General features: G+C 40.9%; 1 protein-coding gene across 12 annotated transcripts in view; it reads right to left on the bottom strand.

Moving 5' to 3' along the window:
- The window catches only part of Mpdz (multiple PDZ domain crumbs cell polarity complex component), a 153655-nt gene that overhangs the window by 122143 nt on the left and 6108 nt on the right, over window positions 1-25404 (bottom strand). For all 12 annotated transcript variants that reach the window (XM_057784818.1, XM_057784820.1, XM_057784816.1 and 9 more), the window contains exons 2-3: window positions 5274-5345; window positions 2583-2749 (exon numbers count right to left, since the gene is read on the bottom strand). In XM_057784818.1, coding sequence (XP_057640801.1) covers window positions 2583-2749; window positions 5274-5289 — 183 coding nt within the window. In that variant the 5' untranslated portion in view covers window positions 5290-5345. The remainder of the gene's footprint in view (window positions 1-2582; window positions 2750-5273; window positions 5346-25404) is intronic.

Genomic DNA, 25404 nt, shown 5'->3' with positions numbered 1-25404 from the left:
ATATAAAAAGTAAAAAAATCTAATAAGTAAAAGGAACTGGTAAAGAATGGCATCCACCTATACTAGACTGCAGAAACTTTATAGAATCTAAAATCTCAAAGTCCTGGGAAGAGTCACCGACCTTTGAGAGATGAGTGTATCAAGTTTATCCTTGGGGAAAACAAGAAATGAGAGATCTAAAACAGGCTGCTGATCCCAAAGGCCATAAAGAAACCAACATCTACTTTCAGCTCTCCCTGATAAATGTTTTCACTTTCTGGACCACTGTGACTAACAGGGCACAGCTACACATTTCCTCCTTTTCTACCAGTTTTCTCTTCTCCGTGACAAATGACCAAGGAGACAAAAGTTCAAACATACCTAAGACATGGCAGCAGAATCCATGGGCCTCACAACTTAATCTTGAAAGTCCATTCCAAGAATGTAAGGCTGTTCAGGATACAATATTCTGCAACAGTTCCTGCCTTTCACAGACGCCACCTTACTGAGATGCTGTCTGAGAGTCCCTAGTTAATAGACTTCCTGGTGCCAGGAGTTTCCCACCTAAGAAGTAGGTTTATATCAAGGGAGGCATTGTTGGACACGCATCTTGCCCCTATCCATTACCCTGCCTCTTGTTTGGGAATTCACCAGCCTGACTGCAGACTTGTACCCGAAACATCCCCCATCATCACGCATGCGCATCCTGAGTTCCTCTCTTCAATGTTCCCAACATGCTATTTATTTCTGATGCTGGCACTTGAACTCTTCTCAGAGTTCTGGCCACACTGTCATCTGTCAATCTGTCTACAGAGTTAAATAATCCTATATCCTCATAGAACAATCTCTGTCTCAGTACTCTCTAGAGTCTCAGAGACTTTCCTGTATAAGTAATACAAATCACAGCAGTTATACTTGGTCATCAAATGTGAAACTCAATGCAGTACTCAACAGATTTCCCAGCAGGCCTCATGTGAATCACGTAGGCACACACAGCCTTAGAGCTACATCCTATTTCTACTTTGAAACAACAGAACCACTGAAACACATAGACCATTGGTGTCCTTTCAGCAGACAGAGTGGACACAAACCCTCTTCCCTGTAGAAGGCTGGCTAGTAGGCAAAGATCCAGCTACTGTACTTGACTACTAATGTATTTTAAAACTCAGTATATAACTTAATTCTCGCCTCATTACAACTATGTGTTCACACAATACACTAAGAAGACTCTATTCAATTTCCTTACAGATAATTTCCCATACCGTATTCTAGAAACTAATTTCCCCAAAAGCTTGCCGATCCATTAATATTGAAAACCAATTCCAAAACTTATCAAGAGGAGAAACACACAGATACAACAAAAACTTCTTTTTAAATTTACACCATGACCTTTTAAATAATGGAGTTGAAACTTACAAGAGGAAATAGTTCAGGGAGGTGTATGCTTGACTACACATTACCATGTGCAGGTATATATGCATGTAGGATCCCTTGATTCTACCTCCTCAGCAGGCCACACCCAGCTTCTCTGTTGTCCTCATTTGTTTGTTAATAGAGGGTTCTGGGGATGGGAGCACTCTGTTGACTGAGCTACTCCTCAGCCCAATAAAAATATTTCTGAGGAGTCCTTTTATTTCTGAAGAATTGTAGAAGCATACCAGAATCTGGATTAGATTGGAGGACACTAAGCATGCTCTTCTACTGTCTAGCTGTTGGCATCTGGACCATCCATCCCATTAGAATTGTTCCTTCACTGAATTATGAAACCAGTTTTTAAGTTTCAATTTTATCCTTTTAAGGCAGAATATTTGCTAGCAAGTCATCCATAACCATTAAATTAATTCTAAAAACATGAGAACATAATTAAATTGACTTCAAACCTTGAGAGGATAAAAACTCTTTTAAAAATATGTTCAAAACCTGTGAAATGGTGATTAAAATAAGTAAGTCCAAAGAACATCTGACTGCGGTTTTCATCCTGTCATGTGATGCACTTTCAGTTTTAATATAAATGTTCAAACTTTTTAATGTTCATAATTTTTACAAGGAATAAAATGTGGCGTTACATTTAGAAATCCTAATGTTTATCGCCATCTGATGCTGTCATGGAAGCAAGTGCTACTTGCACGCTCCTAAGAAGTGAGAATTGCAGTTCCTTAAACTGATGACAATGTAATTATCCTTCTACTGTCAAAACAGAGGTGACTTCCTTTCCTCACACACATGATTAGACATACAAATTCAGGCTTCTCTGAAACCCTGTAGCTGTACTGGGTGTCTGAATCTGAATGAGCAAGATCACATGAACAACAGGGTTTAGCGACGATGAAAACCAAGTCTGCAGCCACCCAGTCCCAACATTTTCATCAGCCTTCCTCCTGTAGGAGCTCTTGTCTAAGCATCCACACGAGCTTTCAACATCATGTCACATCATCCGCAACAACGGGGACAAAAATAACTAGTAGGGAAAAGCCACAGTGAGTCTAAATGTCTGTTAGTGGTTAAATGGCTCCAGTATTTATTAACACACACAAAAGCCAACCTTTGGGAAAGCACGAGCCCTTTTCACAAGCTCTAGGACACCCTGGGTGATGACACCCTACCTGGTCTTTCAGCTGCTGTAGAGAAGTCTGCAGGTTGAGAATCTGGCTGAAGAGAGGGCTCTGCAGGACAGACTTCAGGAGGCTCAGTTTGTCTTCATTTGCAGCATCCCCACGTTCCTTCAGCTTGTTTTGCAGGCGCTCTGCTGCCTGCAGGGCTCGGGTTTTGTCTATTCCAAAGAGAAGAATCAGTCAATAATAGCATTCAAAAGACTTGTCAAATCTATGAAGACACTGTTCCTCTAGAGATCCTGAGACAATTCTCCCTGAGTGCACTGCCTTGTATTTTAACTGAGGGCAAAGCTATGCAAGATTACATTCTTTTAATTCAGTACAGGGATACTCTTTTAATATTTAAATATTTTTCTCAAAATTAAGTAGCATATTTACATATGCTTCAGAACAATCCAGTTGTTTCATTGATTTAGTTCCTAAAGGGAGTCTACAACCTCTCACCGTAAGCCTTTAAGTCTCTGGTAATGGATCTATTCAAGAGCAGGAACACGGGGCTGGAGAGATGGCTCAGAGGTTAAGAGCATTGCCTGCTCTTCCAAAGGTCCTGAGTTCAATTCCCAGCAACCACATAGTGGCTCACAACCATCTGTAATGGGGTCTGGTGCCCTCTTCTGGCCTGTAGGCATACATGCAGACAGAATATTGTATACATAATAAATAAATAAAATTAAAAAAAAAAGAGCAGGAACAGGGTATAGGACAAACTTAGCAAAAGTGTGAAGTCACAGAAATGATGTGTAACTCAGCGCCAGATGTGTGAGCTCTTGCGAAAGTCGCATGAAGCCTTGTACGGCCTTAAAAATATAATCTCTTCTTTTTATAAAGGATATATGAAATCATATTTACACATAAGAAAAATGGATAATCAACCCATTACTAAGTGGATGTGGATGCCACTGATGAATCACCTCCAAAATATAATAATAAATAATATATAATAATCAAAAATAAAGTAGTCTATACTTGATAACATAGAACTATTAATAATAGATATTTCAAAAGTACTGCTTCAACTCTTAAAATGCTCTAGCCTAAAATTAAATAGCATATTTGCTTCCAACCAATATAATTCAAATTACTATTAAGCATATTACAAATTAGATATGTAATAGAAGTGAGCATTTTCAATATGCCCTAGGACGCCTAGCAACTTATATATTGGTGGAAACCAGTAAATTTCAACATATTCCTGAATTATACAAACAGAGGTTCTTACAATTTTTGAGTCAAATTTGTTTTTTCCAATGGAGACTATTCAATATGTCATGACCCCGTCATGACGACAGGCGGCACGTGCGTCTATTGCCAATCACAGAAATCAGAAAAGCGGGATCAGCAGAGACAGTGCTGATAGCACCACATCTGGCATTCCACAGATACTTGGTAATTAAGTACAAAATCATATCAATAATGAGCACGTACATGCAAACAAGCTGAAATAAACAATATTGTTCCTGCGGAAATCCTAAACAAGGAATGATAAAGACACAAATGAAAATTTTGTTCGTTCTTTGTCCCATTTTCCATAGTAACTCAGAACACAAATCTATTACTAATATTTATATCAATTCTTAAAAGGTGTGCTACTTAATAACTAGTAACTGCTGACAGGATAAAATCCAGAAAACAGTGGTCTTAATGGAAGCCCATACTTTCCCTTTCCTTCTCCTGTACTATAAGGAACTTGCCTATGTGTGCCAACAGTTTTTATGGCCTATGGTTCCAATGCAGAATGGGACATGGAAAATGTATCCACACAGAATTTTATGGTCAAAGCAGGAACAGAATCCAAAGTCAAATGTCACAAACAGCTCTTTTTCTCTTTATTATCCTAATTCCTCAAAACTGGCAACTGTTGAGCTATCATCATTGTCCTAGTGACAGAGGGAGCTGTGCATACCCATCAGTACTCAGTCTCCCAAGAGCGACCTGGAGAAGATACAATGCTGACATGGCAGATTCTGCAGTGTGCGCCACACCTGAGACAGCTTTCTATAGTCAATTGTTTCTAAAACTATACTGCAGTAGGGGAAAGAGTAATACATAAGCAGAGGAAATCCAGATCTCTGAGCCTAAATTTCTCATGCAGAAATTCCTATTTAAAATGGGATTTGAGAGATGATTACAGCCCTATCGGGCAGAGCCAAGCACTAAGCAGCACCTCACCTGCACTAACAAGTGAGGGCTTCACTCCTAACTTACTGTTTGGCTTTCTAGGGATACCCCAAAGCTACGACTGTGTTGATAGAACAAAACAGGGCTTCCAGTAAGCTTATTCAAACTTGCAATTTATAAACTATCTCTCATTATTTTTTATTATAAATGAATTGTTTTTCATAACCATGTGAATAACTTTTCACAAATATAGAAATCCATTACCTGGTTCTGTGCTACTGGATAAAGAAATTTAAACTCAGTTACTACAGATATGTAGAGTGCGGCACACTTGAGAGAGCAGTTGAAACATACTCCCTTCCGACAAACACAGGAAGGAAGTCTTTTTTTTTTTTTTTTTGGTTTTTCGAGACAGGGTTTCTCTGTGGTTTTGGAGCCTGTCCTGGAACTAGCTCTTGTAGACCAGGCTGGTCTCGAACTCACAGAGATCCGCCTGCCTCTGCCTCCCGAGTGCTGGGATTAAAGGCGTGTGCCACCACCGTCCGGCATGGAAGGAAGTCTTACCTATGGTTTCCAACATCTTTTCCAGAGTTCAGTGTTCTCTATAATGATTCAAATGCCAGATAAAATGAAACTCTGTGGAGAAAGGAAATAAAATGGAGTCATTCTGTTTTAATAAAAAAAATTAAAGAATAAAAAGTGATTGTTATTATAATTCTTTAATAAAATTATATTCAGTTAAGTTCAACAGTTTTCTTCATATGCAGCAAACAAATCATTTTAAAAGTTTTATAATAGTTGCAATAATAAGAAAGCGTAAGTTTTATATATATATACATATATACGTATATATATATGTATATATATAAAGATGTCAAAGTGTTCAAAGCATTTCCTTAAGCTCCTCCCAAGATAGATCACCGGTGTCTTCAATGACAGCAAGACCGTCACACCACAGAACAAGAGGGCTCACTTGTGTGCGCAGAAGAGATTCTGAGAGCAAAACTGTGAAAAGCTGTTATCTCAGCCCAGATGCCCGCAGCCCTAACTGGGAAGACAATACACACACCGCTGAAAATGTACTATGACAGCACCGCAGTACTTCAAGCCAGAAATTATAAACTGAATAATTTTATTTAAAAAGCAGTGTCACATTTTAAAGGTTTTCCAATCCAAATGTCTCCATGACTAGAATGTTCTCCCCCCCCAAAAAAAATGCAGCATAGCCCTCAAACATTCCCAAATCCCAAACTGTTTCAACCCGCCCAAGTCTATTGCTAACATTTCCTTCACCATGCTCTTTGTAATAGTGGACACACATCTGCAAAGCCACTGTCATTAATCATCCCCAACCCTTATACCCTGGTTATTCTTCACAGCCGCCTCCAGAGCTGGACCTCCTTGGTGCCTCAGAACAGAGTCTCCAGGAGAGACCTAGTCACTGTTCCTGAGCCGAAAGGAATCCATGTGATTCTTCCTCATCTTAAAAAGTGGAATAAATTGTGACCTAAAACTAATAAGTGTCACTAACCAAACAATACCACATGGTACAGTGGCACATGTACAAAACTGCCATAACAAACCATATTATTTTATATGCTAGTTTAAAAATGTAAAATATCACAGCATGCACGAAAACAAAGAAAAAAAGGTTTTCTTCATTCTTGATCTTAAAAAATCTGTCCAGTACTCTGAGAATCACAGACTCTCCCCAACCACCTCTGCACAGGAGACTACACACTTGGACTACGAATGCATAATGTGGGCAATGACTGCATAGAACACCGACCCATGCCTGCAGTTTCCCTGGGCAGTAACAGAGGCAGTGTTCACTTTCTGTATTCCGATTTGGAAGTCACTCTGACAGTACCAGCTCCATTTCCATTAGCAAGATATCACAAAGACTGTTCCTTCTTTGAAACAGTTTCCCAGTACTAAGAGAAGGCCCTAGCTCAGACCCAGAATTGAAACCAAAATAACTATGTGGTCTTAAACAATGGGCCTCGCGTCTGAATCTCAACTGCTCAGAGGACAAAGTCATTTACTGTGTATGTTAGGACAAATGAAAAGAATATCACGGCAAGTTTTAGTTTAGAAAAGCTACAGGGAGATCTTATAAATAAACCACAAATATGTTAATTTTACAAGGAAATTTTCATTGTTCTTCATAAAATAGCATATTAGTAGACACCCTTTCAAAAAATTAACCCCTTGATTGAATGATCGGTTTCTGTGCTGCTAGAGATAAAAATTAGAGGTTTGTGCCTTCTAAGCAATCAGTCCTTCAAAAATTACCTTCTTCCTGAGAAAGGAAGATTCTCCTTCAGGAGTCAGTAACTAACACGGAGTCCCACAACTGCACAACCTGCGTGTGGAGTCTGAGGCTTTGGAGCACTCTGTCTTAAACTGGACATCTTCATCAAAGCCCTCCCCACTCAGTGCTCAGGGACCTATGTAGAAGAGGAGATGGAAAGACGGTAAGAGCCAAAGGGAATGGGTGACTCCAAGGCAAGAGATCCTGCAAGCACAACAGGACAGAAGCACATACGACCTCACAGAGACAGTGGCAGCATACAGGAGGCCTGCACAGGTTCATGCTGGACGGGATCGCAGAACTGAAGGAGGTAGTGGACATGGTCCCAACCCTAACCAAGAAGCTATTTGCAACTGATGGCTGCTGGCCAAGAAAAAAAATCAGCTTTTTTTCAATTGGGTGTCACTGGGCACGTCAGCTACGCTTCAGGGCAGGCCACATACCCAACAGTAGCTGCCAATACAAAATGAACTTCACAGGTTTATGTACTTTTTGATTCACTTTACTTTGTTTTAACTTTTTTGTCTTATTGGTCTTTTGTTTGTGAGATTTTATTTCGTGGGTTTGGTATGTGACTGTGTGTGCTCACTTGCAGAGCTGAAGGAGGTTAAACATGATCGAAATAGTCTGTATAAAAACTAATAAAAATATATAGTAAAATAAAATTACTTTCCCTTGTTAATTTACTTATCTATTCTGAATCTGAGCATATTTAGAAATAAGTAACACAAAGTAAGTTTTTGAAAGAAAAAATGTTATTGGTATACTCAATAAAATGTTGGCCAATACACATTCCCTATGAAAACTCAGAAAGATGGGTGGTGTTAAGGACATGCTCGGAGGCTAGCGGGCTTATGAACAATCTGCAGAGCAGACCCCCAACTGAGAAAAACACTGTTGCCCACAGTCAGCCACAAGCCAGTAATGAAGAAACATAATCTCATGCTCCCCCTCCAAGGGTTAAAAGGAAGACAGCTCATTCAGTAGCAAATCACAGACAGGAGTATAGAGATAAGAGCATTACTCTCGCGGATTTCAGAGATTTAAAACAAAACAAACAGAACGCAGTTCCACAGTTGGCCCACTCTGATGTCCCTAAAATAAAAGCATAGCTTCCAGAGGTTTCCATGGGATTTACATATCAACAACTGTGACAGGGACAAGAACAATTTTTTTTACGTTGTTCTTTTCTGTGTCCTATACCCCATCCTAAAAATCCATGACTAATTATATACAAACGTGTAAGAACAGAACTTTGGAGGTATAAAAAAATCAAGTCTACTCCCTCCGAACGACTGACCCTAATTCTTCTACTCACTTTCAATTATCCTTCTTTTTACATCTCGTCATTACTGTAGCTGTGCAATTACACGGGCATGTGAAAAGGCCCCACCATGCTGGACCCCATTCAAAGCACACGTTCCATTATTCTCTTAGGCCTCGCCGTCTACTCACTTACACAAAAGGAGGCAGACACAGGGTAAGCCCCTTGCCTCGGGCGACGTCACCAGTATGAAGCCAAGGTTTGAACACACAGTCTGCATCCAGAGTTCACAGTTCAACTACAACAAAAGGCTGGCTCCCAACAGGAGAAAAACTCACCGCACCTCACCATTTTTTTCCTTTTCAGTGGTAAAACTGCATGCAAGCCATTCCCTGACCTCCTACTTTGCTCTCTATTGCTGCGATAAAACACTGACCATACCTAGCTTGGGAGAGCAGGGTTTACTTGGTTTACATTTCCCTAACACAATCCATCATGGGAAGAATTCAGAGCAGAAACTCAAGCAGGGACCTGGAGACAGAAACTGAAGGAGAGGCCATGGAAGAATGCTGCTTACTCTGTTGCTCATAAGGCTACCTCAGTTTGCTTTCTTATGCAACCCAGGACTATCTGCACATGGGTAGCACAGCCCACAGCAGGTTGGACCCTCACTCATTAACCAAGAAAAAGTCCCTCCACTTCCTAGATAAGCCTAGTTTATGTCAAGAGGATTAAAAGGCAAAAAAACTAACCAGCACACCCAAACAAGATTAAACCAATGAAGAAAACTAAACTCAGTCAAAATAAAGTCTAAAATTAAATAGACTGGTATATATACTTTTTCAACACAGCCAGCTGTCTGCACAATCTGAACAAGTCAGAACCATGTAGCCTTAGAACCTATTGGTAAGGCCTGTCAAAGAAAGGCAACATTCATCACTTACATGACATTCACATATTTTTAACAAATCACTTTTAAAATGCAGCATTTAAAAAAAAAAAAAAAAACTCCTCAAGAGAAAGTAAGCCTACTAGTAATGTTCAAAGCATGGCTGCTGCATTTCAGGGGCGAGGAATAAATCACCCAACACAGGGGAGCCACAGAAATCACCCAACACAGGGAGAGCCGCAGAAATCACCCAACATGGGGAGAACCACAGAAATCACCCAACACAGGTGAGCCACAAAAATCACCCGACACAGGGAGAGCCGCAGAAATCACCCAACATGGGGAGAACCACAGAAATCACCCAACATGGGGAGAACCACAGAAATCACCCAACACAGGTGAGCCACAAAAATCACCCAACACAGGGAGAGCCGCAGAAATCACCCGACACAGGAGAGCCACAGAAATCACCCAACACAGGGAGAGCAGCAGAAATTACTCAACAGAGGGAGAGCCACAGGCACAGTAGTGGCTTCCCACTGGCAACCACCCACATGTTCTACTTAGAGTCATATTAACATCTGCTTATTGATGTGATGTTCTTCTGTATAGGGGATGCTTTTATTGGTTAGTGAATAAAGCTCTTTTGACCAATGGTTTAGTAGAGTAAAGTCAGGTGGGAAATCTGAACAGAGATACAGAAAGAGTAGGGGGAGTCAGGGAGACACCATGTAGCTGCCTAAGAAGAAGGAAGCCAGAACCTTAACGGTAGGCCACAGCCTCGTGATACCAGTTAATAGAAATGGGTTCATTTAAGATGCAAGAGGTAGCTAAAAATACGCCTGAGCCATCAGCCAAGCAGTGTTGTAATTAATATAGTTTTTATATGATTATTCGGGTCCAGGTGGCCTGGAAACAAACATGCAGTCTCTGACTACAGGTTATAAATGAAACCTGATGTCTTTTTTAGTAGCCATGCAGGAGGAAGAACAGGACAATCAATCCCTACTCGATGGGTTTGGTATTGCAGAGTATCCTGACTATCTTGCTGCCCACAGTACCTTTGGTGCCCCACATACAGTTATCTCATCTTCCAGACAAGATGTGATGACTTTACAATGTCACAGAGCTCTTAAGTGAGGGAAGCTGTACCTGAAATCTACTCTGCCTGACTTCTACGCCCACACTCTATCATAGTGTCCCTATTTGTTTGGACAGGTTCTCACCATGCAGCAAACTCATCATGTATTCCTTAAGCTCTTAATCCTCTTCCTTCAGCCTACAAGGATAAGTATGTGCTATAGAACTCAGCTTCCACCTCCTATCTTCCGTAAAGTCCGGAAAATAAAATTACATAGTAGAGGTAACTGATTTTTTTAAAAGGGAATATATAAGATGGTGTATTAAGCTGTTACTATCTATATAAAATAGGAGGATAAAAAATGCAATATAGGTAGAGATTAACAGAGACATACTTATAAGAAGCATAAAAGTATATATTTATAAAACTATTTCCATGGGTTTTACAAAAATGCTCAGAGTAACATACAACCAGGCCAAAGGGAGAGAAGAGAAAACTGTATTAATGTAGGTATATAAACAAGTTCATAGAAAGAAACCATTGCTTTAAGTGAGAATCCAAGTGCTTTAAAGAAGTTTGAATAAAAATAGTATTATTTCACTACATTTTTTAAAAATTTCCTACCATTATTGACTTCCTTCTTTTCTCCTCCACCTTTTTTTGTTTGTTTGTTTTTTGAAATTTTGAGACAGTGTTTCTCTGTGTCCTAGCTGTCCTAGAACTAGCTCTGTAGACCAGGCTGGCCTCAAACTCACACAGAGCCCACCTACTTCTGCCTCCCCAAATTAAAGGTGTGGGCCACTAAGTCCACCAACTTTTCCCTTTAAAGAGGGACAAAAATCCCACCTAGAAGAAACAAATACATGGACAATAAAAGTTTAAACATTTTATTAGTTATGCATATATTTATACAACAAATACATTCAAACTTGCAAACATTCATTAACTTTAATTTTCAAAATTATTGAAAGTTACTTTTATTTACTTTTCCCCTTTATTTTTATTTCTGTGTATGGGTGTTTATTCTACATGTATGTCTACATTCATTTTTTTTTTTTTAGATAACCACCTGGATGAGAGGAATTCTTAACCTTTCAAAAACACATGTATTTCCTTCATAAATTACAGATACTCCAAAATATAAAAGTACTGTTTTTTATAAAGACTTACAGCTGCTACCTGGGTTGCACAGCTAAGTTATAATTTGTAATGTTTTTAAGTTAAAGTCCTTTATTTCCTGCTTGTACTCCACTATGATGTCAACTCTAGAGTGAGAAGAAGCCTCAGAGACATACCGCTGACACACTATGTGCTCACTGGGCTGGCTGGTCCACATAAGTCCATCGGTGGTTTCTGAGTTTCATCCAGCTGGCGGAACATGTTTAAAGTTCATTACATAAATGAATTCTGTTTATAGTCATTGTATTATGTATGTCCTTCGCCCTCCACCTTCATCGAGCTTTTGTTAAAGTATCCAAATACACATTAAAGCATGGTTCTGCTACCTCGTCTTTGGCACTCATTTCACGTAGTTTCCACCCACAACCCTGTATGACAGGACCCTGCTCTCAGTCAACTCCCACCAGCATAATGACTCAGGAAACCACGCTTCTAAGAGTGAAGATTTAAACTCTTCTGTTCTCTCACTCCCTAGTGAAACTCAAAGGAATTTGGGCTGTTGGGCAGTTTGCCCCTGCTCACTACCATATTTTTTTCAGTGTGAACGGCCAAAATACCAGATGCCACACATATTTCTTGGCCAGAACCAGGCACAGGGATTCTTCCAAGGGTGGCTCTGGCAGATAAATGTGTCAATACAAGATTCCAGATGTAGCCAGGAGCCCACAAAACACTCACTCCTACCACTGTGCTTTCTTGGGAGACCTCAAACACACAGAAGGATAAACTCTGTGGCACTGAATTCTCAGGTGTAATTCCTACACTGGAGGCGAATCCTCTAAAGAAGTTACTTCTGGCTCTTGCTGTTTGCCCTTTTGCCTGCCTGGAATGAGGCAATTCCCCAGGGAGCCTGGGTACATTGTGTCCTTGGTACTTATAAAATGCATGGGGACTCATGCATCCCCATGGACACAGAAACATAGCTGGCGGCTGGTCTGCAATAGTTTGTAGCTGTGGAAGTGGCTGGCACTGAAGATGCCTGTCATCCATCGGTTACCTACTCAGTTGTGTTGTGCCCAGATTACGACCCCCAAAGAGAGCCCACCAGAGAGGCCCAGACTGTAATAGCAAGGTTTAATCAGCATAATACAAACATGTTTGGAACTCATCTCCATCCCTGTTACAACGAGGAAGAGAGGAGTTGCATAACTACAAAGAGAATCTTTGAAGATGCTTTGGCACGGGTGCAAGGACTTTTGCTCCCTCTCATTCTGCTAAGTCAGCTTTTTCCTTGTTTTTAGAGCAAGGCCACTGTTCCTGAGTTAGGCCATCTTTATCAGCCTGTACCCGGTGGCTGGCTGGGCTGAGCTAAGTGACCTTGTGTTCAGAATCTCCCTTATGGGAGAGGGGAAGGCCACTATCTTCCTGGGAAAACATTCTTCTAGGAAATTCCTTCTCGCCCCTTTGAGAATAAGGGGTGAGGGTCCCACAAGTTGGTAAGATGGAAGTGCCAGTCTTAAGACAGAACAATATGTGGCTTTGTCAGCGCTAAGTGAGAGATTCCTCGGTGAAGTCCTAAAAGGCAGTGAAGAGAAACACACTTTCCTTCACTGAAAATCACCATGGAACCCAGAAACTGGGAATGGAGGGGTAGGCAAGGCTCTCTCTGCTCAACTGCCTCACGTTTATAAAATTCTTCCCAGGACATTGTCTAGGGTCTCCCTTGTAGTTCTGAAGAGTAACTCGATTTCAAACATTGTCCACTATCTTTCCGAAATGTTTCTGCAGTTACTGAATCTTTTCTACAGAAATCACCAAGAGTGTCGTCTATCATACCGCCTACGTAGTTATCCTGAGCTATATAATACTGCCCGTAATTAGATATTTTTATCCTTCCTCATCAATCAGCGCTTCTAAATTCAGTTTGTGGCTTTCATGGTTTCCCCTGCTGAATCTGGATAAGAGTAAAGAGAACGTTTACAAGTCACTCAAGGAAAGGCAGGTTCGTATTTCTGATCAGAAGTTGTCTGGTAAAAAACAGCACAGTAGAGCGACAGTTAATGTAGCTGTTTTCTCTCCATACTGTGACTGTGGGGACTAACGGCTTGTGAGAGAGGGACTGTGAATGGAGGGGCTGTCGGCAACTGTACCCCCACTTTCTAAGCCCATTCTTCACAACAGTTTCCATTATTTTAGAACAGAAAAATCTCTTTCGGTTTTTTCTCTATGCCTGCTATCACCAGATTTGAAGGCACAGCACCCAAGATTTTACCATAGCTCTCATCAGGAGCCTCTAGATGATGAAATATCACATATGAAGACTGTGTATGATAAAACATCAAACCTTATCTAAGATTAATTTGGCTACTAAAGAATTTGGAAATGGAGAAGTAATGAAGGAGGAAAGATTAAAGCCTTGGCCATATTCCACATCATTTTCCTGATTGAGAAAAGTAAAGTATCCTTGCTCCTCAGACAAGATAGTCCAAATACCCCCTGAAACCTGTTTACCAGTGATATATCTAAAATGCAGGTTGAGTTGTAATCTACAAATAAAAGCAACAGTACAGCTTTGGGGGCTTATAAAATGTGCTATTGACTAAGAACTGTTTTTTTTTTTTAATTATGTATATAATATTCTGTCTGTGTGTATGCCTGAAGGCCAGAAGAGGGCGCCAGACCCCATTACAGATGGTTGTGAGCCACTATGTGGTTGCTGGGAATTGAACTCAGGACCTTTGGAAGAGCAGGCAATGCTCTTAACCACTGAGCCATCTCTCCAGCCCTTGACTAAGGACTGTTAACACAATTGCATACTGCCAGGTATAGTGACACACACCTTTAAGTCCCAATCTCAAGAAGCAGAGACAGGCAGACTCAAGTTCAAAGCCATCTTGATCTACCTGGAGAGTTCCAGGACAGTCAGGGCTACAGAGAGAAACCCTGTCTTGAAATAAACAAAGAAAACTGTGTCTAAGTATTACTTCTCATTAAATCTTCTGTAATAATGACTCTTCCTGAGAACAAAACACTATGCACATTGTTTTTACTGCATAAAATAGAGCTGTTTGTGAAATACTGGACATACGCCCTCATATCCCTGAGCTGAAAACATGTACTTTTCAAAGATGCTTTCAGAGGCTCAGGCAAACAGTGTCTTCTCCATGCAGGCAGTCTATAAACAGAGCCAGTGAGTTTTGACCTCTCTGAGTTGTTCGAACTATTTGGAAAAGTCAGCTATAGCTAACATTTGTAAAATGCCTATGAACAATGGGCATACAAAACTACTTTGATTACAAGTTTGTATTCTATTTAATGTCTCTACATTAATCTCTATATTTTTGTATTTCCAATAGTGTGGTGGTTCTAACAAGGAATGACTCCCATAGATCCATGTGTTGAATACTTGGTCCATAGAAAGTGGGACTATTTAGAGGTGTGGCCTTGCTGGAGTGGGTGTGGCTTTGTTGGAGGAAGTGTGTCACTGTGGGGTGGACTGTGAGGTCCCAGAAGCTCAAGCCAGTTCTCCTCCTGTTATCTGCAGACCAGATGTAGAACTCTCAGCTCCCTCTCCAGCACCATGTCTGCCATGTGCTGCCATGCTTCCTGCCATGATGACAATGGAGGCATTTTAAGCTAGTCCCAATGAAATGTTTTGCTTTATAAGAGTTGCTGTAGTTATGGTGTCTCTTCACAGTAACAGAAACTAATCGAATAAGTCCTTAATTTAATCAAAGTTGCTTGCTTCTGAGTAAGAACTGCAGACTACCCTGTTCTTATCTTTGTAGACAAGTACAAGGCTTTAGGGCACCGTTGCCATTTCCTGAAAACTTTGTGCATTTGTATTGATGGTTGGTATGATATATGTATATGTGTCTTCACACGTTTATAAGAGCACATTTGTGCCCATGTATTTGGAGGCCCGAAATTGAGATTGGCTGTAATCCTTGACAAAGACCTGCTTTTTTTTTTTTTTTTAATTGATGCAAGGTCATGGGCCCCTAGCTAGTCTAGCCAGTCAACTCTGCCTCTGCCTCCGAGTACTCAGACTGGAGAACGTTAATCCTGTCTAGATTTTTTTTTTTTTTTTTGGTTTTTCGAGACAGGGTTTCTCTGTGGTTTTGGAGCCTGTCCTGGAACTAGCTCTTGTAGACCAGGCTGGTCTCGAACTCACAGAGATCCGCCTGCCTCTGCCTCCCGAGTGCTGGGATTAAAGGTGTGCGCCACCACCACCCGGCCTGTCTAGATTTTTTGCATGGGTTCCAGGGATCTAAACTCGGGTCCTCATTCTTTTATGGAAGAACTTTATCCACTGACTCATTTCCCCACCCCATGAACAATTTCTATACTACTGAAGATAGAAAAAAATATATCCTGCCCTCTGACTTAACCTGACAAATTGCCAATTCCAGTAATTCAGTTTAGTCAAACTATTGACAGCTGAAGTTTTACTAAGCAGAAGTCAATGGGAAGAGACTGATGTACAGCTAAGACACAGAGAAGCAAATGTAGGTGAAAGGAAGAGCATGTAACAAAGTGAAGAAGCTGAAAGACACAGAAAGGTGGAGCTGCAGGGAGATGACTCGGGAAGTCCTACAAACGTCCTCATCCTTCACAAGCCAAGACTCAGCACAGCTAGGTGTTGTTAACTGAGGTGCCGTATGTTCAGGAAGGAACCAAACCATTTCCTCCACCAAAGTCAAATCTTGTCTCAAAGAAGAAAATGTAATTCTATTTTACTCTTCTCACCACAGAGCTAACATGTGGTCTGAAAAAATATGTGAATGCTCAGAAGTACTATGGAGGAAGCAGACATTATTATTACAATATTAACCATATAAAATTGAGTGATGTTAGTGGTTGCTTTAGAAAAATCCACCACAAAAGAAAATTATACATATTAATCTAAAAACATGGACATTGACACATTTGAACAAGTTCAGAATTAACGAGTGCATTATTTCATCAAGTATTGACAAAACACTGAGATTTCCAAATGTGAGGCACAAGGAGGATTAGCAACTGTTCAAACAAGATCAGAGCCCAGGGTTCTCCCATTCTCCTTGAAATGCCTACTCTATCGCATCTCACCCTCCCTTCTTCTGCTTGACACAAAGATTCTAACTTTTTTTCCTATTGTTACAACAAAAGACAGTGCAAGATAACTTGAGAGAGAAGAGTGTCTTTCAGTCACATTTCCAGGGTCCACTCCATCATGGCAGAGAAGCCAAAGAAATCAGAGCTTGAAGAGGATGGTTACATTATGCCCAAACTCAGAAAGCAAAGCTTGATGGATGTTTGTGCTCAGCTCACTTTTTCTTTCTTATACAGTGGGTGTGATGATATGAACTAACAAATAAAGCTGACCTGAGGATCGGAGCACAGAGCTAGCCATAGTAGCTAGCCACAGAGGCCAGGTAGTGGTTGGCACACACCATTAATGCTACCCATAGGGAGACAGAAGGAGATGGATCTCTCTGTTAGTTCAAGGCCACCCTGGGCTACACAAAATTGATTCAGTCTAAAAGAGAAACAGAGTTCACATAAAGGTGACTCCAGCACTGGGGATCACGCGTCTTTAATTCAAGCACTAGGGAGTTAGAGACAGAATATGGCTGCGAAGAGAGAGAAATAATAGGTGGGAGAGGACAGGAGCTCAGCGCAGTCTGAGGCAGCAGTCTGCAATGCAGTCTGGGCAAGCAGATTGAGATGCAGTCTGAGTAAGTATTTTGAGATGCAGTCTGAGGATGCAGTTTGAGCAAGCAGTCTGAGATGCAGTCTGAACAAGTAGTTCGAGATGCAGTCTGAGGATGCAGTTTGAGCAAGCACTCCTCTAAGGATTCAGTAGAGGTAAAATGTCTCTCTAGTGGCTGGTTACGCTGTTTCTTTGATCTCTAAGCTTTCACCCCCTAATATCTGACTCCAGGTTTTTATTAAGACCAATTAGAATTCGTGCTACAGTGTGGGATCCAAACCCAAGGAACATGACAGCGACTTTTAGGAAGAGTCTTCCCACTGCAATTAACCCAGTCAGGAAACTCACTCACAGGTGTGGTGGGAAGCTTGCCTCATGAGTGTTTCTATGTCTTGTCAAGTTGTCAGTCAACAGTAATGGTCACAGAGGGCCTCACACCAGAAAGAACTCCAGCCACACTCCTCACGTTCAAACAAGTCAGATGTGGGTGGTGTTCAGCACAACCAAGCACGAGTCTCTGTCTCTAACAGTTTCACTGTTTGAACTAATTCTCGTCTATCACAGTACATTTTTAAATACTCGTGTTTCCAGCTTTAGACCTCTGTCTTTTCCACCTGTACAATTTTTGATGGGAGTCTTTTGTTTTGTGTTAATTTTATTGGTCAAATAAAGCAACTGCCTTGGCCCTTTAATAGAACAGAAAATTAGGTAGGCAGAGTAGACAGAACAAAATGCTGGGAGAAAGAAGCTGAGTCAGGCAGTCGCCATGATTCTCCCACTCCAGACAGACGCAGGTTAAGATCTTTCCTGGTAAGCCACCTCGTAGGGCTACCCAGATTATTAAAAATGGGTTAATCGAGATGTGAGAGTTAGCCAGTAAGAGGCTGGAACTAATGGGTCAGGCAGTGTTTAAAAGAATACAGTTTCCGTGTAATTATTTCGGGTATAAAGCTAGCCGGGTGGCGGCACACAGCCCCACCACTCCTCACTACAATTTTTATTTCCTTTATCTTCATAAACAATTTACTGACCAGTGTTTACACATTTTCATAATGAATTTCAATCTTTTTAGATTTAAAAAAAATACCCAAATTGAAAAATCATTTGCCTGTCACTGTCACTGAAGACACAAGAATGGCAAAGAATGAGAACACAAGCCTACCTTCTGTGCACCAGAAAAATGGATATCCTACAGCCATACTGTGATGTGCTTAGCACCCAACATCATCATCTATAACCCACAGAATCTGGAGACATGACACAGAAACCCATCCAGAAGGATGAACAAAGAAAAGAAGGGATCCAGGACAAGGAACAGAGTTTCCTGTTGAGAAAAGGATACTTGCTAAGGCAAGAAACCATAAGGATGCAAAGATCACATGGTCATATGGCTGTAGCTCTCAGTGAAGTAATGAGAAGATCTAAGAAAGCAGCACTTCCGTGACCTGCATGGGACTTTGCTGCGGGCAGAGTAAAGCACATGCACGCGCGCGCGCGCTCACACACACACACACACACACACACACACACACACAAGGAAGAAGGCTACAAAATGGGAGGCTGGAACACAATTTTGAAAACAATTTTGACAACAGGGTAAACAGTTTACCAGAAAAAGAAAAGGAAACAAGGAGGCCACAACAACAAAACAGAAAAACAAACAAAACAAATCCAGAGTAGGGCGACAGCAAGAATAAAATACAAAGACAGGCGTATTCATTACAGCAGCTCAAAAGGACTCACCTGACTCCAGGAGCAGTGGGCACAGCAAATGGGGAAGTGACATCAGAAGAGGCTACCTCCCCCAGAGCTCTTCTGAGACACAGGATATACCATGAGACTGCTCCCTTAAAGAAGAGCAGCAGATAAGAGAAAAGGCACAGCCTCCTAGGGAGCTCGAAATGTGTTCCTTACAGACACACTGAATTTTAAATGGTTCTGGAAAGTGTCAAATAACAGAATATAATTGCAGATGGATCAACAGCAGCCCAAACCTTCAAACGTGTTGACCGATGCCTAGAGTAGACACTGAACAGAGGGGCTGAATGACACCTAGAGGAGACATCGCACAAATGTACAAATGATCAATTATACAAGAAAATAACCTAGAGCTAGGGGCACAGCTCAGTGGTTGAGAGCAACCATTGTTTTTGCAGAGAAACATTCAGTTCCCAACACAATTTTTTAAACCATGTAGAACTTCAGTTCCTGACTCTCCAGCACCTTTTTCTGACCTCCACAGGCACCAGACACATAAATGGTGCACATACATGCAATACATGCAGGCAAAATACTTATAAATTTAAAAATAAGTTTAAAGAGAGAAAATAATATGGGGACATCAAACAGATAATCAGTGGTCTCTCAACTGTTGCTCAACATAAAGACCAATGGAGAAGGCAAAGATGGAAAAGAGAATTGAGAATTGAGGTTAGAATTACACACAGAGACCCTGGAACACACAGCTCTAAATAGGATGTGTCCGTCAAATCCCTCCCCTCAGAGCTCGGATAACTGGTGGAAGAAGAGGTGGAAAGAGTGTAAGAGTCAGAGGGGATGAAGGACACCTGGAGAACAAGGCCCTCTGAATCAACTAAGCAAAGCTCACACGAACTCACAGAGACTGGAATATGCATACAGCCTGTAACCGGTCTGCACCGGTCCTCTGCATCTATCTTTCAGTCTAGAATATCTATGGGACTCCCAAGTATGTCTCTGATTCTTATGTCTTCCCCTGGGGCTCAATTCCTTTTGTTAGTTTGTCTTGTCCAACTTTGATGTGAGGATTTTTGTTTTATCTTACTTTATTTTGTTATTTTTTTGTTGCTACCTCTTAGAACTGTTTTTTTTTTCCTCCTAATAAGAGAGAGGGAGTCGATCCAGATAGGACTGAGGTGAGGAGGAACTGGAAGGAGTAGAGGAAGGGGAAACTGTAATTAGGATGTACTATATGAAAAAAGAATCTATGTTCTAATAAAAGGTGGGGAAGAGAACTGAGGTTAGAAGCTCCCCCAATGAGAAGTCGATCAATGGAACCGAGTAGAAGACCCTGATTTTAACCCACAAACATATGAACACCTGATTTTTGATAAAGGAGCTAAAAGTATTCAATGGAAAAAAGAGAGCATCGTCAACAAATGGTGCTGGCAGAACTGGTTGTCAACCTGTAGAAGAATGAAAATGGATCCATATCTATTGCCATGCACAAAACTCAAGTCCAAATGGATTAAAGACCTCAATATCAGTCTGAACACACTGAATCTGATAGAAGAAAAAGTGGGAAGTACTCTACAACATATGGGTACAGGAGATCACTTCCTACATAAAACCCCAGCAGCACAGACATTAAGGACAACACTGAATAAATGGGACCTCCTGAAACTGAGAAGCTTCTGTAAAGCAAAGGACACTGTCACTAAGACAAAAAGGCAACACACTGACTGGGAGAAGATCTTCACCAACCCTGCAACAGACAAAGGTCTGATCTCCAAAATATATAAAGAACTCAAGAAACTAGACTTTAAAATGCTAATTAACCCAATTAAAAAACGGGGCACTGAACTGAACAGAGAATTCTCAACAGAAGAAATTCAAATGGCCAAAAGACACTTAAGGTCATGCTCAACCTCCTTAGCGATGAGGGAAATGCACATTAAAACAACTTTGAGATACCATCTTACACCTGTCAGAATGGCTAAAATCAAAAACACCAATGATAGCCTTTGCTGGAGAGGTTGTGGGGAAAGGAGCACACTCATCCATTGCTGGTGGGAATGCAAACTTGTGCAACCACTTTGGAAATCAGTGTGGCGATTTCTCAGGAAATTCGGCATCAACCTACCCCAAGATCCAGTAATACCACTCTTGGGAATATACCCAAGAGATGTCCTATCATATGACAAAAGTATCTGTTCAACTATGTTCATAGCAGCATTGTTTGTAATAGCCAGAACCTGGAAACAACCTAGATGCCCTTCAATGGAGGAATGGATGAAGAAAGTGTGGAATATATACATATTAGAGTACTACTCAGCAGTAAAAAACAATGACTTCTCGAATTTTGCATGCAAATAGATGGAAATAGAAAACACTATCCTGAGTGAGGTATCCCAGACCCAAAAAGAGGAACATGGGATGTACTCACTCATAATTGGTTTCTAGCCATAAATAAAGGACATTGAGCATATAATTTGTGATCCTAGAGAAGATAAATAAGAAAGTGAACCCAAAGAAAAACGTATAGTCATCCGCCTGGATAGGGGAAGTAGACAAGATTGCCGGGCAAAAACTAGGAACTTGCGGGTGAGGTGGCATGGGGCTAAGGGGAAATGGGGTGAGAAACGTGAGAAGGGGAGGATGGGAGAAGCTTGGAGGAATAGGATGGTTGGGATATAGGAAGGGTGGATATGGGAGCAGCGAAGTATATATCCTAACTAAGGGAGCCATCTTAGGGTTGGCAAGAGACTTGACTCTAGAGGGGCTCGCAGGTGTCCAGGAAGATGTCCTCAGCTGGTACCTTGGGCAACTGAGGAGAGGGAACCTGAAATGACCCTATCCTATACTGATGAATATCTTGCATATCACCTTAGAACCTTCATCTGACGATGGATCGAGATAGAGACAGAGACCCAATTTAGAGCAACGGACTAAGCTCTTAAGGTCCAAATGAGGAGCAGAAGGAGGGAGAACATGAGCAAGGAAGTCAGGACCACGAGGGGTGCACCCACCCACTGTGACAGTGGAACTGATCTATTGGGAGCCCACCAAGGCCAGCTGGACTGGGACTGAATAAGCATGGGTTGAAACTGGACTCTCTGAACATGGCGGACAATGAAGGCTGATGAGAAGCCAAGGACAATGGCACTAGGTTTCGATCCTAATACATGAACTGGCTTTGTGGGAGCTTAGCCTGTTTGGACGCTCACCTTCCTGGACCTAGATAGAAGTGGGAGGACTTTGGTCTTCACGCAGGGTAGGGAATTTGGACTGCTCTTCAGTATCGAGAGGGAGGGGGAATGGAGTGGGGGGAGGAGAAGAGGAGTGGGGATGGGGGAGGGGAGTGGGGGGAGGGGGCAATATGTGGGAGGAGGGGGAGGGAAATGGAAAATGGGAAGCAGGTGGAAATTTTAATTAAAAAAGAATATAAATAAATAAATAGAAAAAAAAAAGAAGCTCCCCCAATGGATATTTGAAAACAGAATGATACATGTAATAGTATCCTAGTGGTAAACTCTGTTAGACTCCTCATGCTTTAAATCTGTAAAGCATTTATTACTGCCAAACACTAAGCAGGGTGTAGTATTAACATTCATTTAAGCCAGGTCTGATGACATAGGTCACTAGCAGACCACTAATTTCCACTACTCAAGATTATTACAAGTTCAAAGCCACCCTAAACAACTTAGAGACCCTTTCTCAAACTCAAATAAAGGTATGGGGGAGATGCTGGCATCTGATTCACAGTAGGCAACTTGATGTTTAACTGCCAGGAATGCAAAAACAAAACAAAACAAATTATTTAGTTTATACCAAATATGACTCATTTGATAACACTTTGGTTTCTTCACTAATTAAAAAAATTATAATAGGAGATAACCTTAATGATTAAAAGTCAATACAATTGGGCAGAAATTGAAGGACCCTAAATAAAATGTCAGTCATCTAAAGGGTAAATTTAACACTCCTATCAGAATCAAAAATACTCCCATAATCCCCAAGATGGAATAAAGTTCACATATTATAAAACATATCCAAGAGAGAAAATCTATTGCAACCTTAGTCACTAAACCAAAGCAAATTTACTTTTGGATCTTCTTAATTATATAAGCATACACCGAAGAAGATTAAATACAACGAGAAGCATTTTCCATGAACTGTACTAAATAATTGCTAGAGAGAACCCTGTACTCCTCTCAGTGGAGATGTTATGCCTAAACCCAACTGTAAGATCAGTCCTCAGTAGCCAGGGCTGCCAGGAGGCAAACAGCGAAGGGCAGCAATGCATGCTTGCTGGCAGGGTTCCAGGTAGTTCAGATAAAGAAAAACTTACTAAAAAGTATATGGTTATATGACCCTGAACACAAACCTTAGGTATGTCAAGATAAACTAGCATCAATTCAATGCCCTAATTGCTGATTCACTAACATGATAAGCCACATTATTTAGCTGCCAAATTTGATTTTCTAGGAATCTTCTGGTTCACCTGGACATGTGGCATTTTCTCCCTGAAATCATCCTTTCAAAAAGGATTTTGCTCTTTAAATAAACATGTCTCTTTAAATAACTCATCTACTACGCAACTATAGACACAAACTGTATTTTACTAACACTCAAAAGAGCTCACCTAATTTTAAAACGTTTTGTTGTATTTTCTTTACACTTTCAACCAAGTGGTCAGAAAGTAGAAACAAACTCATAAACACTAAAAATGACCAGGATGGACTGATGGTCTATCCCTGGGACCAAGCACTTCTAAGGCTGAGGCAGGAGGATCACAGCCTGATACTGATAACCTCTCAAAAAACTAAAGGCAAAGAAAGAGGGCCCATAGAAGGCTCAGGGGTCCAGCCAGCAGAGGACGCTTTCCAGGTGCAATGAAGCCACCTCTTTTTGACTGCATCTTCCTCACAACTGAAAGCAGTGGTTTTCAACCTTCCTAATGCTCTGAGCCTTTAATATAGTGCCTTGTGCTATTGTGACTCCCCAACCATAAATTATTTCACTGCTACTTTATAACTGTAATTTGGTACTGTTATGAATCATAATGTAAATACCCGATTATAAAGGATGTATGATATACGACTGCAACAAGGTCATGACCCACAGGTTGAGAACCACTGGCCTAGATGCATGTTTTCTTTTTTTTTCGAGACAGGGTTTCTCTGTGGCTTTGGAGCCTGTCCTGGAACTAGCTCTGTAGACCAGGCTGGTCTCGAACTCACAGAGATCCGCCTGCCTCTGCCTCCCGAGTGCTGGGATTAAAGGCGTGCGCCACCACCGCCCGGCTAGATGCATGTTTTCAAGTGCAATGTTGACCAATACAGTAGCCTGGAGCCAGCATATCTATTTTGCTTCTGAAAGATAGCAAATTCTATCGAGCTATTCTGTGTATAAAATATAGAAATGACTTCAGAGACATTTTTATGCAAAAAGACAAACACTTCATCTGTAGTTCATATTTTATTGCATATTTAAATAACTTTTTGAAGAAACTGGCCTAAAGAAAATACTGTTAAAATAAATTTCGCCTATCCCTTCATTTTTCTTTAGTATAGCTCCTAGAAATTTTAAAATGTATGTATTTGGAGTTTGGGGTTAAGAGCACTAGTTATTCTTGCATGGCACCAGATGTCTGTTCCCAGAACCCATTGCAGTTGGCTCGTAACCTCCAGTAACTCGAGTTCCAGAGGATAAGCTATCCCCATCAGGCCTCCACATGAACCCACAGGCACCTGCATATACACATGCAATACACACACACACACACAAGCACACACACCACACATACACACAAAAGCATGCACACACATACACACATGCACACACATGCATACACACACAAGCACGCATGCACACACACACACATGCATACATACACATACACACACAATCATTTTTGATTGTCTATGTCTCCTGTCTTCCTGCTGGCCAGAACAGGTTGAAATGGAAGAGGTTTGCAGTTCATCCCATCTCTGATTCTTGGTACACTCAATGGTCTTTTTTTTTTTTTTTTTTTTAAATATTTATTTATTATTTATTATGTATACAATGGTCTATCTGTGTGTGTGCCGAAGGCCAGAAGAGGGCACCAGACCTTATTACAGATGGTTGTGAGCCACCATGTGGTTGCTGGGAATTGAACTCAGGACCTTTGGAAGAGCAGGCAATGCTCTTAACCACTGAGCCATCTCTCCAGCCCACACTCAATGGTCTTAACCAGAACATTTACAGAGTACCTATCATTTGTATAACCCCATGCTAAATAATCCCTTTACTGCTTAATGCTTTCTATATGCACATTACATAAGCTTTTCATAGAGTGACAGATAACTCTAACAAAAATGATTTTAAAAATACTAGAAATCTGCAAGTACACGCAGAGAATGTGACATGAAGTAGGAAATAAAGCACAGTGCTCATTATGCTTTGCTCAGACCCTCACAAGGAGGGATTTGTTGAGTTATTTGTTTATTCTGACTTCACCTGATATTATTAAAAGTTAAGTATCTTGAATCTTTTTGTTGTTAAAGTCCTAGTGGCGTTTTCAAAACTATTGATTACAGATCTTGAGTCATCAAGTAATATCAAATAAAGACACTGATATTTTATGAGCA

The sequence above is a fragment of the Chionomys nivalis genome, chromosome 11 (assembly GCF_950005125.1).
Source record: "Chionomys nivalis chromosome 11, mChiNiv1.1, whole genome shotgun sequence".
NCBI classification, from domain to species: Eukaryota; Metazoa; Chordata; class Mammalia; order Rodentia; family Cricetidae; genus Chionomys; species Chionomys nivalis.
This window is presented reverse-complemented; position numbering and strand designations above follow the sequence as displayed.